At 42.2% G+C, this 18,326-nt stretch overlaps 1 protein-coding gene across 2 annotated transcripts in view; it reads left to right on the forward strand.

Moving 5' to 3' along the window:
* The window catches only part of lsamp (limbic system associated membrane protein), a 1,086,137-nt gene that overhangs the window by 945,182 nt on the left and 122,629 nt on the right, over positions 1-18,326 (forward strand). Inside the window, exons 6-7 of one of the 2 annotated variants that reach the window (XM_070893385.1) lie at positions 3,951-4,102; positions 4,292-4,700. In XM_070893385.1, the coding sequence (XP_070749486.1) occupies positions 3,951-4,102; positions 4,292-4,332 (193 nt within the window). In that variant the 3' untranslated portion in view covers positions 4,333-4,700. Of the gene's footprint in view, positions 1-3,950; positions 4,103-4,291; positions 4,701-18,326 lie in introns of those variants that run through there. The other variant, XM_070893384.1, reaches the window with a different exon arrangement.

Genomic DNA, 18,326 nt, shown 5'->3' on the forward strand with positions numbered 1-18,326 from the left:
CATAGTTTTAAGGTGGTTGGTGGAAGATTCAGAGGGGATTTGAGGGGAGGCTTCTTCACACAGAGGGTTATAGGGGTCTGGAACTCACTGCTTAGAAGGGTGGTGGATACAGAAACCCTTACCACATTTAAAAGGTGCTTGGATAGGCACTTAAAGTACCGTAACCTGCAGGGTTACGGACCTAGAGCTGGTAAGTGGGATTAGACTGGATAACCTCTTGTTGGCCAGCGCAGATACGATGTTAAGTACTGTAGGGAATCGAGGTGATCTCCTGAACTAGTTTCGATTGCCTGGATGGATGGGAGAGGAATTTCCCCAGATTTTCTTTTTCCCCAATTGACCTGGGTTTTTATCTGGTTTTTGCCTCTCCCAGGAGATCATATGGCTCCAGTTGGGGTGGAGTGTAGAATGTTTCGGTGCAAGGGGTGTCGCAGTTGTGTGGGGCGGACTGGTTGGGCAGGGTGCTCTTTACCTTTCCGCCATTGTTCATTGTTCATAGGTTTATATGTAACCTTCAGGGCTGCTGACCGAGGGCCGTGTGGCTCTTTGTTGGCCTGCGCGAACATGATGGGCCGTAATGACCTCCTTCTGCGCTGTAAATTTCTATAACAAACTGCAGTAACTATGGAGTTTCTATTAAGAAAGATTATGTGAGCAAATTATCCTGATTCAGCAACTTATTCTCAGGACGGACAGCAAGGATATTTTGTTTTGCCAACAACCTGCACTAATCTGTAATTAAAAAAAATTCAGAAATATAAAAGCAAAAAGGTGGACTTCTTAGCAAGGCAAATCTGTTACTCTGTCAGTATCAAAAGCATCCAATCATACTGACACATACTGGGACTAAACATCTGCAGGCTGCCATGCCAACAGTTGCACTGATATCACACTGACCATCCCATTTGTATGGGACCAGTAGGCACCAGCGCCACTATTGACTCCTCTCAGACAATTGCCTGTTCCATGCTGTCAGAAATGCTGACATCCTCCAGCTATCCTGGGAGTGTGTGTGTGGGCGGGGGAGCGGGGCGGGGGGCGGGGGGAGAGGTTAACTGTCCATAATCAGTAGGAGTCCTTGCTACTTCTCTGGCATGGAACACCCATTGGGTCCACTTCTAACCTTCTGGAGGCTGGTAGACCTTCTCTGACTGAGCATACAGGCCTTCAGTCTTATGTCAGGTCTAATGATTCAGGGAAACAGGGATAACCTGACCCGGCCTTGCCCCCTCTGACATGGGTGGCCTTGTAAAAGGTGGGCAGAGGCTATACCCCTTATAACACTGAGCAAGATTTCCCAACTAAGGTTGGGTCCTGCTGTATCCGGTCTTGGCCTTTTCCAAGTCATGCCATCGAAACCCCCACCCTCTGTCCGGGTTACCGTGGATATTCAGTGGAAAGGTTGAGGAAATTCAGCTCCAGTGAACTTACACATGCAAAAAGATACATAGTATATTTACTCGTTCATGTACACGTGTCTAGATACAGGTGTTGTCTAGGCTCAGTTTGTAGCACAGTTTTCACTAGATTGGAAGGCTATAGACTTGAGCCCCATACCAAGAGTTCAGGACATCATTCAGGCTGACATTCCCATACACTAAGCGAGTGTCTGAGGTGGCATCCTTCAGCTAATTAATGTTAAAGATACCATGGCACTATTGGGCCAGTTTCAAACATATAATTGTGTTCAATATATTTCCTTAAGAATTGTGTTTCGTTAAGAATAAAGCATTTTATAAGATTCTGCTGAAGAGATTATCAAAAATAAAAGTGCATGGAATTGTTGATAGTCTTGTGACATAATTGGGAGGCAGAGATTAGGGTGAAAAGAAAGTTCTCTGATTGGTGGGATGTGACAAGTGGTGTTCCCCAGGAATCTGTACTTAGGCCTCAGCTTTTCACAATCTAAATTAATGACTTGAATGAAAGAATAGAGAGTTGTATATCCAAGTTTACAAGTTAAGAGACATAGTGGGGCCAAGTTTCCGCTCTGGCTGCAATTGGCGATTCAGGTGCAAATTTCGTCTAAAATTGCTCCCGTTTTGAAGCGTTTTTATTCCCCTGAGTTTTTGCTCACACGAATTTGCATAGTGGTGAATTCAAAATTGGCCATGAACCAGCACAATCTGGCAGTATTTTAAAACGTAATGTTTTTTAAAAAAGCACAATTAATGGACACTCCCACTGGTGAATAACGTATCCTGTGGGCATGGACTGTAGAAACTTGATTTGTGTTGAACGCAATTTTCCCTTTAAAATTCTGCGGGTTTTTTGTGCCGGTTACACCAATGTGGGGCAAAATGAGCTGCAGAAACCAGCGCAATCAAGCGGAAAGTCCACGCCAATGAGTCATATATGGATGGGAGCAGAAAGTTACAAAGGGGTATAAACAGACTAAGTGAGAATTACCCACATTGGTCTTTTCTCTCTGTTACCCTTCTTCCCCAGTAGCATATTTTTTGTTCTGTACTCTGGGATAGAATTTTTGCGGGCATTCGCTGATCTCCCACCATAACTTTGGTGGAAGTTTGGAAGAAACCATGGAGAAATTGAGTAAACGGGATTTCTCTGTGGGTTTCTGCCAAACTTCCACCAAAGTTACAGCAGGGGATCAGGAGAACCTCTGCAGAAATTACTGGTGTCTGTTTATAGTGTTTCTAAAGATGATCCACTTTCCTCTGCGCTTCTATCTGTGCTGTCCAGTCCAGTTCCCTCATTCCTCAAAATCTGGTTATTTAAAGTTGAATGTCCCATTGTACTCATTCTCTTTTTCATCGTGTCGGACCTCAAATCCACCATATTATGGTCACTGCTGCCAAGATGCTCCCTGACTTGCTCTGCCATTTCCTTTATGTTACTTAGTGTCAGATCCAATCATGCCCTAGCTCTCATGCCCTGCTTGACCAATTGTTTTCATGTAACAATCCATAGTGTGTTCAGCATCATGTTTTTATTCCTATTCTCCTCTTTACAGATTCCCCAGTCTGTCCCTGGTAAATTTAAACCACCCATAACAACTGCATCTGTTCCTGTACATGCTTCCCTCATTTGACTGTAAAATGCATGGTCCAATCTCTCTTCTTAACCTGCAATCTTGCAGATGCCTTCAGTTAATTTCCTTTTATCTCTCATCTCTATTCACAGGATTTACACCTTGTCTGCATATGTTCAAAATAGATATGTATCCGTTATAATCCAAAACATTTCACATAAAAGAACTTGGTTCCCAGTTTGTAATTTCTGTCTCCATAAAGTAATCTGTATCTCAATATGTTTACCCAATCCATGTCATTGTAGAACCAGGTTTATCTGATGCCGATGATATCGTAGTCAGTCTCTCCACCAAGGACTTCCACGTCTTTCATTTTATTCATAAGTATTTATTTACTGAGCATCCATTTCCCCCACTCCATAGACTGATGTGTTTGTTTATTTTGCCATTATTTCCCTGTGTTTCATCCATTTTTACTGTCTGCACTTGAACTGTCATCTACCAGCCCTTGCTTTGTATTGTAACATCCAACTTTTCTCAATCAGCTGTTTGCCACTTTCCCTTGCCTGAACATAATGAACAATACAACATGAGAATATTTGCTCATATAGCAAGAGTCACTGCACTTCATAAAGTGAAAATTCTACAAAATCATCTGAGCTGTTTGAATGTGATAACAACCTATATAAAACCAATTTATTACAAAAAAAGGGCTGCTGCAAGATTGACATGCTTCACTTATTCACCCACATGTAGAGGATGTACCATCATAAATAAACATATGGTTTGTAATTTTTTTATACATAATCTATATATAAAAACATGGTAGCATTCTGAATATTATGGAAAACCAGAATTGGGATTCAAGAATATAAAGTGCTTTAGATGAAGAGCTATTCCTTTCACAGTAATTTTGGATTAGTAACTTATGACGTTTTTCTCTTTCCACTCTCATCAGGATATATAACAGCTCACAAGGCATCCAGATCCAGAACTTGGACAGTCGGTCTAGTCTCATCGTCACCAATGCCACAGAGGATCACTATGGCAACTATACATGTGTGGCAGGCAACAAGCTTGGAATCACCAATGCAAGCATATTTCTATACAGTAAGGCTTCTGAATAATCTGAAAATCTTAAATCCTTTTATGGAAATTATAACTTGGCTAGACTTGTTCAAATGCCATTTTGAAACAATACTTTATCTCTGTAGTCTTTTCTTCCTTGCTAGAAATCACAGTAGGTAACACCATATGACAGGAGGAAAAAAACACAGATTTACTTTGTTTTCCTTGCAGCAAGCCCAGCTTTTAGTTGGTCAATCACAAAACAATCTTGACTGTACAATCTTGATTGTGGTCATGGGGAAGACAGTGATCCAATTTGCTCTGTGCCTCCTGCTTGAGGGAGGCAGTATCTGCCATGAAGTGAAAGTCGTTTGATGTGTATTTGGAGAAGGAGGAGAAATGGAAGATGGAAGAAACAATGGGAATAAAAGCTTTGAGTTTGTGGGAGAGTTTCTTAACAAATATTTTCTGGACAGACAGCCATACAGTTAGTTTCCCCCAGCACTCCTTCATTGGCAAACTCGGAGCCTGCACTGTTGTTGTGTTGCAAACAAGCTGGTAGTAAAAGTAATGCTCAGTGGTTTTGATTTCTGAAATGTCCTCTTGGTTAAGAAAGCTCAGTACAGAAATTTGACCCAAATTAAAGGCGGCCAATTAAATGCTGACTGTGAGTGAGTTTCCATCTCATCCAATTTGAGAAATAGTTGCCGAATAATGATCAGTCCAGTAGCATTCTCCCTTACAACATTGGGGTAGAAACCCATCTAGGGCGATATGGTATTGGCTGCCTGTTATATACCATGCCCGATGTTCAGTTCCATTGACTTCAATACCACTGAATATCTGGAGACGAGTATAACAGATAGCTGATGCGATACCGCCTATTTTGTACTACCGCCCAAGGTGGATTTCTACCCACTTATCTACGTAAATGGCTAATTTATTTAAGTCTTGTTCTTTGTTTTCTGCAGCTATTTAGAATTGACAAAGCTCTTAAAGCTTGAGTGGCCCATTATTTGGGCTTCTGTGGATAGGTTGTTATGAAAGAAACTTACCTGCTAAGAATGATGGCCTGGAGTTTCCGCTGGATTTTACGGCGCACTTTGGCCTAAAATGGCGTAATTGGCGCAAAAGGTCACGGATTTTAAGCGCAATTTGCGTTTCGTGTAACTTGAGTATCCTCGATCTTTTGAGCCAGTTTAAAAAACATTGCACTGGAAGCGGGTCTCGTCCACAAAACTGGCCACGACCCCAGGGAGAATTAATCACCATTGGGAGTTTCTGATAATTGCAATGGTTTGCAGGCCTTCGAGGAAGTTCTAAAAATGAAATTGGAACTTTTGGACACAAGCACACTAATAGGTATGTCTTAAAAGATTTTGAATTTTAAAAACAATTTTGAGGAACTCACTACTGTACCCCAATCTAACTAGAAAATATTTTTTTTAAATTTATTTTCAGTACTTTAAATTTGGGTTACTCATAGTTGGTGGATTGACACTGATTGAAAATTTTAATTTTTTGTTAAAAATCAATTTTCAACTGTATTAAAACTTTACGAAACTACGACTCTTAAATATATCAAGGGGCATTTTTTTTAAACCAAAAGTTTTTTTTAAATTATGTTTTAAAATGTTGCTCGATTACACTGGTTCATGGCTGATTTTGCATTTGTCAATATGCAAATGTGTTTGAGAGAAACGTGGGGAGAAAAAAACACACTTTTCAAAATGGCCGCAATTTGCACCAGAATTGTTAATTGCGCCCCGACCGGAACTCTACCCCAGCATTTTTATATGATGTATATTGATTTTCTTTTTAAATGGGCTATAATCACATTGCTATGCTATGCATAAGGTTTTGATTTGACTTCTTATAATCCTAGAAGTGACTCTGCTTGTAAAGCCTTGGCCCTGAATTTGCAGTCGGTATGACGGTGTACACTGAGAGTGCGCCATTATATTACCTTTGACATTGACCGCAAGCTCTGGATTTAGGCGCTAAGTCCTGGACTTGTGATCTATCAAGTTCTGACTGCGAATCGGCTTCACTGCACGTTTCACCTACCCATTCAAATCAGCGTGCTGGCAAAAAGCTGGGCTAATTGCCCACCTACTGCACATTAATTATCCTGAAAATGTTTAAGTCTGGTGCAGACAAATTGCAGGAGCCTGTTGCATAGCCTAAGGCGGGGGGCGGGGGGGGCGGGGAGAACATTAGCTTATGCCACAGTGAGGCACTGTTTCATGTCGGAGCGGATACAAACCTTGAAACATTTATTCGAGTTTGAAAACAGGGTCTTTTTGTGTCATCATCTTTGCTGCCCAAAAGTCTTTTATGGTTTTGGTTTAATTATTTTCCAACTTCTATTTGGATAGGATTTAATTCACTTTCATGATTTCCTTATGTTATCAGACAATTAAACTCGTGACTTTAGATTATTTAAATTAATCAAAAGTTAGTTATTCCAATCGAGGAGAAAATAATTTGGTAGGAATTTAAGACTGTAAATATAGGATTGTGTATTATAATCTAGGTTTGAGTATTAAATACTATTGTAATGATCATAATTTATTAATAAAATAGCATTACTGGCTGCTAAATTATTTTAAATGTGGGCAAATCAGCAATCTCCTCTGTTTCCCGATTGGCTATGAGTCAGGAAGTGAAAGGAGCCTTGCCCGACGTGATCCCAAGTTCACAGACGCACAACGGTGCGCCCCTGGGATCCATGGGGCACTACACTGCGCACAACTCTGCAGTGTTTGAAAGCAACTTTTTGTCGGGGGGTCGCACAAGAAAAGTGCGGATTTTGTTCGATTGTCAGTGACATACTCCTTAGCTATATGGCCGACTGCAAATTGAGGGCCACTATGTTAGATGTTAATAAACAATACTAGCTACCAATTCCAAGCATCATAGGATCACATGATTCTCACCTGTGTTCCACCTGACCTGAAATTCTCATGGAAGCATTGAGTGTGGCATACAGTATCACACTCATGTCTCATATTAGCTTATTGTGCTCACTGATTCATGGATGATATCAAATTTAACCACCCAATTTCAATCCGTCTGCATTCACATGTGTGACGTGCTCTTACCCCCCCCCCCCCCACCACCGTCCCCATGCCCCCACCCCCCCCAACCCTGTTGCCATATGAAATGGGATTTGCAGCTGAAAGAATCTATACTATCATTGAGGTTCAGCTGACAGAAAGTTCTCTGAAATGGGGATTGCCTTAATTGCTTAACAGCCACTTGGCTTAGTAGACAAGCAGAAGCAGAGAACGGCATTCTATCAAAACCCGTTATTATGCCACTCATCATATCCACAGGCTCAGGAAAGAAATGTTGGCAATGACTGAAGAACTTTGCCTCTGAAGACTCATACTGAACAACAACTAGAATTTATATAGCACCTTTAACATAAGAGCATGCCTAAGGCACGTCATAGATAGACATAAAGAAAATGGCCACTTAGCCACGAAGGGACAGATTAGGGGGAGAATAAAACCTTGGCTGCCAAGAGAAGATTTTTACTGAAGGACACATGGAGGGAGGGAGGGAGAGAGAGAGAGAGAGAGAGAGAGATGAAGAAATGGTTGGGGAGAGTGTTCCATTGAATAGGACTCAGGCAGATGAGGGAGAGCTCTGCCACCCACAGTGGGGCAAAGGGAGGGGGAGAGTGCACTAAAAGCCAGTCAAAGAAACTGTGTTTAAGGATAGGTTCAGGATTGGAGGAAATTACAGAGTTTGGAGTAGGGTGAGGCACAGGAGGGATTTGGAGGCCAGCATGAAAATCATTTTCTGGGTGTTGGTGGATCGGGAGCTTGTGTAGGTCAATTAAGACAGGGGTGATTGGCGAGTAGGACTAAATGCAGGATCCAAATGAGTGCAGCAGAGTTTTGAGCATGGTGGAATTTATGGAGGGCGGAGAAAGGGGGACCAGCAAGGAGAGTGTTAGAGTCGTCAGGTTTGGAGGTGACAAAACATAAAAAAGGGGCTGAAGTCGGGGCAGCGGCAGACATTCTTGCAGAGGATGAAGCCAGACCAAAGAGAATCGAGTTACAGGAGAAATGGGCACAGAGCTGGAAGCAACAACATGTTCAAGAATCTTAGAAATAAGGGGAGAGCAATAGCTTAGGGTGGATTTTTTGAATAGAGAGCTGATAATGGTGATTTTGAAGGGGGAAGGGATGGTGCCTCAGGCGAGATTGCCAAAAAGGCAAGCTGGGTGCCAATATTTGAATGGGAAGGGGATTAAAGGAGCCTTGGGAATAAGATGATCTTGTTGAGAACAGAGGTGGAGATGGGGAGAAATTGCGAAGAGGTGGGGATTCAGTGCTAGCATGGTAGAAACACTTCGGGTCTGAGGCCTGTGAGCAAGAGGAAGGGAAGGATGCAGCTGAGAAAGCTGGAGGGATGATGATGAGCTCCTCACACTCGGCTTTGAGGTGGTGGTGGAATGGGTGGGTTGAGGGGTTTAAGTAGATGGTTGGGCACAGAGAAGACTAGGATTATTCTTGTTTTCCAAGATGATCCCGGAGCAGCAAATGATTTGCCTGTGGAGACCAAAGCACGTTAGTCCATACTAGATGTGGCAAGGATGGCGAGGCCCGTTGTGCTCAATTTCCACTGTTCAGATGTGAGACAGTGAAATTAGAGCTTGTACTCCATCCCTCTTACAAACTTCTGTCTGATGCTGAATCAGACTGCAACCCTTGGTGACCTATTTGACCCTGAAATGAGCTTTCGACCACATATCCGCAGCATAACTAAGACCACCTATTTCCACCTCCGTATCATCACCTGTCTCCGCCCTTGCCTCAGCTCATCCGCTGCTGAAGCCCTTATCCATGCCTTTGTTACCTCTAGACTTGATTATTCCAACGCATTCCTGGCTGGCCTCTCATATTCTACCCTACGTAAGCTAGAGGTGATCCAAAACTCGGCTGCCTGTGTCCTAACTCACACCAAATCCGGCTCACCCATCACCCCTTTGCTCGCTGACCGGTTAAGCAACGCCTCGATTTCAAAATTCGCATCCTTATTTTCAAACCCCTCGATGGCCTCGCCCCTCCCTACCTCTGTAATCTCCTCCAGCCCCACAACCCCCCCCCCCCCCCGAGATGTCTGTGCTCCTCTAATTCTGCCCTCTTGAGCATCCCTGATTATAATCACTCAACCATTGGTGGCTATGCCTTCTATTGCCTAAGCCCCAAGCTCTGGAACTCCCTGCCTAAACCTCTCCACCTCTCTATCTCTCTTTCCTCCTTCAAGACGCTCCTTAAAACCTACCTCTTTGACAAGCTTTTCGGCACTTGCGCTAATTTCTACTTATGTGGCTCGGTGGCAGATTGTTTTATGTCATACTACTCCTGTGAAGCGCCTTGGGACGTTTCACTGTTAAAGGCGCTATATAAATACAAGTTGTTGTTGTTTATTCCTTTTCTTTGTGCCTGGAAGCTAAATTGTCCCAGGTATATATGAGTGGAAAGTCCACCCCAAGTAATCTCAAAATGTGCAAGTTTACATAGTGCAGATAATGGCTAACAATTTCTTATCCTGCAGCCCACCTCATCTGACAATAAATGAACCTGCAGCATATAACTAAGTATTTCCTTTATCAAGTCCTTTACGATTTCTGGATTGCTACTTGTATTTGTTCGATGTTACAACATGCTGTTTTTTTGTCATGATAAGATTACATTGTAAGGATGATTCAGCACTAAATAATTTCTAAGTTATGAGGATACACTTTGTGCCAATTTCTTTGGGGCAGGCCCTTGATATTAAAAAGCTGCATTTGAATCTGAACTGAGCAGCTTTCTTCATGTTGGTTATCTTCTTTCTGATCTATGTCCAGATGCATTGGATCAAAGCTTCATTTATTCTCTATGCAATTTTCTTCCAAACCTATTAGATGAGGTACTTTTAGGGAGGACCCCTTTCTGTACCACACAGGATAGCATTCTTTCCCCTTACTTCATGAATCAGCTCTTCCAGTGCTCAGTTTTTGAAACAGATAATGCAATACTCTTGCTACCTGCGTTTTCCAGGAGTTTTGTTGTGTTAAACTCCTGGCACAAATGGAAAATTTTAAATGCTTTTGTAGCTATTTTAGTGCTGGTCTACCTGTTGATCAGTTCGGATATTCTACTGATAGTACACTGTGCATACAATAGATCATACCATGCATTTCAGCAACTAACACCACAATATCAGGGGTTAATGGTCAAGCTAAAATATCCCTCCTCAAAAAATATACATCAGTAAGTCACCCTAATCCTCAGATGTAGCCTCCAGTAGTAAGCTATAGTTTAAATTAAAACTGAAGGAGACAGAAAGAAAACATTGCGCTAAATATACAGAATACCTTATCACATTTTGGGTGGTGGGGTTTGACCATTTTTGACAGAAAAGAGCTGGGTGGGGAAAAGAGTTACTCTTAAATGTTGGGTTTTTAAAGCAAAGTGTATTCACACAGGTTTACAAAATAGCAGAGGTGGTTTAAGTACTAATGAGCTCGGCTTCAATGTTGTTTCCCCATTGACTGTAAATAATAAGCAATTCAGTAGTCTGTCTCAGCAATCAATTAACATCTCACACCCATTGTGTTGAGAAATCACTGCTTGGCAGAGGTGGCCGAGCAGCCTTTCCTTTATGACTGTGAACAGAAAGAAATAATAACAGGCACAGAATGTCGGTCATTCCAGAAAAGGTAGTGAAGTCAGTCAGGTTTTAAACAGAAGTTGCGAGGGAAAGTTTAGCCAGGCTCAGAATGAGATTGGCACTAGAATAGTTGGAAATACTTTATTTAAGTCAAATAAGATGACCCATTGATGTGGAGTAGCCTAGCATGTTCATTATTTTTCTATTATTAGACAACACGCATTGTATTAACTAAATTAAGTGACTGATTATAACTGGTGAAATAAAGCACCTTAACTATGTCTGGCTTTGTCTCACTGGGTGTTTTCTTGTTCAATCTTCAAAAAATTGAAGAAGCACATGAAAGATAGACACAAATTTCCAGTTTAGATCACAAGAGTATACTGTTGTTACACCCCTGGATTATGCTATGATGTATTTAGTCATTGGGCAGTCTGGGCACATTCCTAAATGTAAGACATTCAGACTGCTTATGGGAGTTAAAAGCATCACTATACCCAAGAGAAATTCTAAAGCAAGATCCTGCTTCTCTAACAATTGATGGCAGGGATACTGAGTCATACGAGTGATGAAGGTTATTGAAAACGATTAAAATTTAAATGTGAATGAAACAAAAATGGTAATATTTTAAAATGTCAACCAGCTCAAAGAGGCAGAAATTGAGATTGACCAAAGAGGAAAAAAAAGGAAAGAGAATTTCAATTAGATTTTGAGCAACCTATATAGGAAGAAGAGCAAGGTGGGCAAGAAGAGAGGAAATGATGTGAATATTGAGGCCCATGAGAAAGAGTGTCAGCGTGAGGCCGATGAGAAGGCAAAAGAGCCTCTCCATTCTCTGGAAACGGCAGGGAAGTGCACATCAGCCACAAGTCTGGTACGTGAGGTCACAGAAGTCAGAGCCCAACATTTTATTAAATTAAATCTCATTCCAAATGTTAAAGAAGGTAAGGGATTGATAGTTTTATCCAGGCATTCGAATTGTTAGCCGGTCACAAGTGAGACACAGCTGAACCGACCAGTCGACTCACAACATCACTAATGAAAAAGAGCTCCAGCTGGTTTTTTCGTGTCAATCTTGCTGATAGGATGGATGATAATATTGCAAAGCTTGCTATTCTCAAGACTTAAGATTTAACGCCTGAAGTGTACTGGCAAAATTTGAAGGAACTAAGAAATAATCCAGACAGTACTTATAGAGAAATGATTAGTCAGCTCAAAAATACATGGCTGGCAAGTGAAGCTCTCACAAACAATGAAGAACTTTGTCATTTAATGTGAAAAGACAGTCAAACAATTTAAGAATCTGGGGGCTGATATTAACTTGCAGAAGTCGGTGTTAACGGGGCGGTAATGGCCTTAAAATGAGATCAGTCGTCTTAATGCCACATTAACCCTGATGATCGATCCGCTGGGACCTACTGCTGGGTAGCCGAAGTCTCTGCCTGTTTAAGGCGGAAGGCCCCTTTTAATTAACAAATCAGGATTCTATGACATACATAGGACCCCAATTACTATTTTAGAATAGAATTGGTCAAAAAATGCGCTGGTCAAAAGTTCAGATCACATAGAAACATAGAAACATAGAAAATAGGTGCAGGAGCAGGCCATTCAGCCCTTTGAGCCTGCACTGCCATTCAATATGATCATGGCTGATAATTCAACCTCAGTACCCTACCCCAGCCTTCTCTCCACACCCACTGATCTCTTTAGCCATAAGGGCCACATCCAACTCCCTTTTGAATATGTCCAATGAACTGTACTCAACAACTTTTTGTGGCAGAGAATTCCACAGGCTCACAACTCTGGGTGAAAAAGTTTCTCCTCATCTCAGTCCTACATGGCTAACCCCTTAACATTAGACTGTGTCCCCTGGTTCTGGCATTCCCCAACATCAGGAACATTCTTCTTGCATCTAACCTGTCCAGTCACGTCAGAATTTTAGATGTAATTGGCATCATGGAGACATGGCTCCAGGGTGACCAAGGCTGGGAACTCAACATCCAGGGGTATTCAACATTTAGGAAGGATAGACAGAAAGGAAAAGGAGGCGGAGTGGCATTGTTGGTTAAAGAGGAAATTAATACAATAATAAGAAAGGACATTAGCTTGGATGATGTGGAATCGGTATGGGTGGAGCTGCGGAATACCAAGGGGCAGAAAACGCAAGTGGGAGTTGTGTACAGACCACCAAACAGTAGTAGTAAGGTTGGGGACAGCATCAAACAAGAAATTGAGGATGCATGCAATAAAGGTTAAGCAGTTATCATGGGCGACTTTAATCTACATATTGATTGGGCTAACCAAACTGGTAGCAATGCGGTGGAGGAGGATTTCCTGGGGTGTATTAGGGATGGTTTTCTAGACCAATGTGTCGAGGAACCAACCAGGGAGCTGGCCATCCTAGACTGGTTGATGTGTAATGAGAAAGGACTAATTAGCAATCTTGTTGTGCGAGACCCCCTGGGGAAGAGTGACCATAACATGGTAGAACTCTTTAAGGTGGAGAGTAACACAGTTAATTCAGAAACAAAGGTCCTGAACTTAAGGAAAGGTAACTTCGATGGTTTGAGGTGTGAATTGGCGAGAATAGACTGGCAAATTATACTTAAAGGGTTGACGGTGGATAGGCAATGGCAAACATTTAAAGATCAATGGATGAACTTCAACAATTGTACATCCCTTTCTGGAGTAAATATAAAACGGGGAATGTGGCTCAACCGTGACTAACAAGGCAAATTAAGGATAGTGTTAAATCCAAGGAAGAGGCATATAAATTAGCCAGAAAAAGCAGCAAGCCTGAGGACTGGGAGAAATTTTGAATTCAGCAGAGGAGGACAAAGGGTTTAATTAAGAGGGGGGAAATAGAGTACGAGAAGCAGCTTGCCGGAAACATAAAAACTGACTGCAAAAGCTTCTAAAGATATGTGAAGAGAAAAAGATTAGTGAAGACAAACTTAGGTCCATTGCAGTCAGATTCAGGTGAATTTATAATGGGGAACAAAGAGATGGCAGACCGATTGAACAAATACTTTGGTTCTGTCTTCACGAAGGAAGACACAAATAACCTTCTGGAAGTACTAGGGGACCGAGGGTCTAGTGAGAAGGAGGAACTGAAGGATATCCTTATTATGTTAGGGTCATTGTGTTAGGGAAATTGATAGGATTGAAGGCTGATAAATCTCCGGGGCCTGATAATCTGCATCCCAGAGTACTTAAGGAGGTGGTCCTAGAAATAGTGGATGCATTGGTGATCATTTTCCAACAGTCTATCGACTCAGGATCAGTTCCTATGGACTGGAGGGTAGCTAATGTAATGCTACTTTTTAAAAAGGGAGGGAGAGAGATAGCGGGTAATTATAGACCAGTTAGTCTGACATCAGTGATGGGGAAAATGTTGGAATCAATTATTAAGGATGAAATAGCAGCGCATTTGGAAAGCATTGACAGGGTCGGTCCAAGTCAGCATGGATTTATGAAAGGGAAATCATGCTTGACAAATGTTCTGGAATTTTTTGACGATGTAACGAGTAGAGTGGACAAGGGAGAACCAGTGGATGTGGTGTATTTGGACTTTAAAAAGGCTTTTGACAAGGTCCCACACAAGAGATTGGTGTGCAAAATCAAAGCACATGGTTTGGGGGTAATATACTGACATGGATAGAGAACTGGTTGGCAGACAGGAAGCAGAGAGTCGGGATAAACAGGTCCTTTTCAGAATGGCAGGCAGTGACTAGTGGAGTCCGGCAGGGCTCAGTGCTGGGACCCCAGCTCTTTACATTATACATCAATGATTTGGATGAAGGAATTGAGTGTAATATCTCCAAGTTTGCAGATAACACTAACCTGCATGCCGGTGTGAGCTGTGAGGTGGACGCTAAGAGGCTGCAGGGTGACTTAGACAGGTTAGGTGAGTGGGCAAATGCATGGTAGATGCAGTATGATGTGGATAAATGTGAGGTTATCCACTTTGGGGGCAAAAATATGAAGACAGAATATTATCTGAATAGTGGCAGATTAGGAAAATGGGAGGAGCAACGAGATCTGGGAGTCATGGTTCATCAGTCATTGAAAGTTGCCATACAGGTACAGCAGGTGGTAAAGAAGGCAAATGGTATGTTGGCCTTCATAGCTAGGAGATTTGAGTATAGGAGCAGGGAGGTCTTACTGCAATTGTACAGGGCCTTGGTGAGGCCTCACCTGGAATATTGTGCTCAGTTTTGGTCTCCAAATCTGAGGAAGGTCATTCTTGCTATTGAGGGAGTGCAGCGAAGGTTCACCAGACTGATTCCCGAGATGGCTGGACTGACATATGAGGAGAGACTGGATCAACTGGGCCTTTAGACAGTGGAGTTTAGAAGGATGAGAGGGGATCTCATAGAAACATACAAGATTCTGACGGGACAGGTTAGATGCGGGTAGATTGTTCCCGATGTTGGGGAAGTCCAGAACTAGGGGATACAGTCTTAGGCTAAGGGGTAGGCCATTTAGGACTGAGATGAGGAGAGACTTCTTCACTCAGAGTTGCTAACCTATGGAATTCCCTGCCGCAGAGAGTTGTTGATGCCAATTCATTGGATATATTCAAGAGGGAGTTAGATATGGCCCTTACAGCTAAGGGGATCAAGTGGTATGGAGAGAAAGCAGGAAAGTGGTACTGAGGGAATGATCAGCCATGATCTTATCGAATGGTGGTGCAGGCTCAAAGGGCCGAATGGCCTACTCCTGCGCCTATTTTCTATGTTTCTATGTTTTCTATGTTTCTAGGAGATCCCCTCTCATTCTTCTGAATTCGAGTGAGTATAAGCCTAGCTGATCCAGTCTTTCCTCATATGTCAGTCCTGCCATCCCGGAATCAGTCTGATGAACCTTTGCTGCACTCCCTCAATAGCAAGAATGTCCTTCCTCAGATTAGGAGACCAAAACTGCACACATTACTCAAGGTGTGGTTTCACCAAGGCCCTGTACCACTGCTGTAAGACCTCCCTGCTCCTATACTCAAATCCCTTTGCCATTTGCTTTCTTTACTGCCTGCTGTACCTGCATGCCTACCTTCAATGTTGATGTACCATGACACACAGGTTTCGTTGCACCTCCCATTTTACTAATCTGTCACCATTCAGATAATCTGTCTTCCTGATTTTGCCACTCAAGTGGATAACCTCACATTTATCCACATTACACTGCATCTGCCATGCATTTGCCCACTCACCTAACCTGTACAAGTCACCCTGCAGCCTCTTAGCATCCTCCTCACAGCTCGCACTGCCAGTGTCATCTGCAAACTTGGAGATATTACATCCAATTCCTTCATCAAAATCATAAATGTTTATTGTAAATAGCTGGGGTCCATGCACAGCACCCCACTTGTCACTGCCTGCCATTCTGAAAAGGACCCATTTATTCCCACTCTTTGCTTCCTGTCTGCCAACCATTTCTCTATCCACGTCAATACGTTACCCCTAATACCACGTGCCTTAATTTTACACACTAATCTCTTGTGTGGGACCTTGTCAAAAGCCTTTTGTAAGACTTATCTTTTATAAGAACAGGTTTTTAATCCTGTAAAATGTTGTCTTTTTCTTTTGACTTAACAGATTCAAGACTTAATTACGAATTGTCTCTACACTTTGAGTTCAAACTTGTGAGACAAACAATGAAGACACAGACTCAGGATGTTTCTTCAACCACCCCAACCCAGACGTTATCTTTAATTGGAAAAATCTAAAGAAATACAAGCAATTTAGGATAGCATTTAATGCACAATCATTTCTTCATTATTAGCTCACGCTAACTTATCCCGTTCAATCCCTTATCATGATTAAAATTCCCAATCCATGGATAGAGGATTGGCTAACTCATAGAGAACAGAGAGTCAGGATTAATGGTTCATTCTCTGGTTGGTAACCAGTAACTAGTGGGGTGCTGCAGGGATCAGTGCTGGGACCCCACCTATTTACAATAATATTAACAACTTGGCAGAAGGGACTGAGTGTAACATAGCCAAGTTTGCTGATGATACAGAAATGGGAGGAAAAGCAATGTGTGAAGAGGACACAAAAAATCTGCAAAAGGACATAGACAGGCTAAGTAAGTGGGCAAAAATTTGGCAGATGGAGTATAATGTTGGAAAATGTGAATTCATGCACTTTGGCAGAAAATAAAATCAAAGAGCAAGTTATTATTTAAATGGAGAAAGATTGCAAAGTGCCGCAGTACAGCGGGACCTGGGGGCACTTGTGCATGAAACACAAAAGGATAGTATGCAAGTACAGCAAGTGATCAGGAAGGCCAATGGTATCTGGGCCTTTATTGCAAAGGGGATGGAGTATAAAAGCGGGGAAGTCTTGCTGCAGCTATTTAAGGTATTGTTAAGGCTTCACCTGGAATACTGCGTGCAATTTTGGTTTCCATATTTACGAAAGGATATACTTGCTTTGGAGGCAGTTCAGAGAATGTTCACTAGGTTGATTCCGGGGATGAGGGGGTTGACATGAGGAAAGGTTGAGTAGGTTGGGCCTCTATTCATTGGAATTCAGAAGAATGAGAGGTGATCTTATCGAAACGTATAAGATTATGAGGGGACTTGACAAGGTGGATGCAGAAATGATGTTTCCACTGATGGGGGAGATTAGAACTAGAGCATGACCTAGAATAAGGGGCCGCCCATTTAAAACAGAGGTGAGGAGAAATTTCTTCTCTCAGAGGGTTGTAAATCTGTGGAATTCACTGCCTCAGAGAGCTGTGGAAGCTGGGACATTGAATAAATTTAAGTCAGAAATAGTTTCTTAAACGATAAGGGGATAAGTTCACTAAATATATTCAAAAAGGAGTTAGATGTAGTCCTTACTACTAGGGGGATCAAGGGGTATGGTGAGAAAGCAGGAATGGGATACTGAGGTTGCATGTTCAGCCATGAACTCATTGAATGGCGGTGTAGGCTTGAAGGGCCGAATGGCCTACTCCTGCACATATTTTCTATGTTTCTATGTTTCCAAGGGGTTATGGGGAGCAGGCGGGGAAGTGGAACTGAGTCCATGATCAAATCAGCCATGATCTTATTGAATGGTGGAGCAGGCTCAAGGACGGTTTGGCCTACTCCTGTTCCTATTTCTTATGTTCTTATCCCTAAGAGAGTAAAAGAAACAAAGATACTCACACCAGACCGTGGTCAATGATTGTAAGACTCAACTCCCTGATTTTCTTGGCAACTAACCAGGTTGCCAGTTCTCTTGACAGCCGCAGTTCTTCCTATCTCACGTGTTACAGCTATTTTAAACTGTTTTTCTGGATGTCTGCCCAATGTGTACGCAATAGTTTACCATTGAAACAAAGGGACAAAAGATCTTTCATTCTCTTATCATCTGGACAGTATATCTCATCTCCTGGACAGTCTTTTGCACAGTTCCCAGACAAGTGTTTTCCAGCTGTGTGGTGTTAAAACTCATGAGAAAGTCTTTTGAATTTGCACAGCCTTGTGGGTCACTAAAAAAAGTGGCCAAGTCTGTATCAGCCTTGGAGCAGTTTGCAAGCACAGTTATTAGCAGAAAAATGAGACGAGAAAAAGAAAGAAAATGCTTTAGTCTTACACAAG

The sequence above is a fragment of the Pristiophorus japonicus genome, chromosome 11 (genome assembly GCF_044704955.1).
Source record: "Pristiophorus japonicus isolate sPriJap1 chromosome 11, sPriJap1.hap1, whole genome shotgun sequence".
Taxonomy (NCBI): Eukaryota; Metazoa; Chordata; class Chondrichthyes; family Pristiophoridae; genus Pristiophorus; species Pristiophorus japonicus.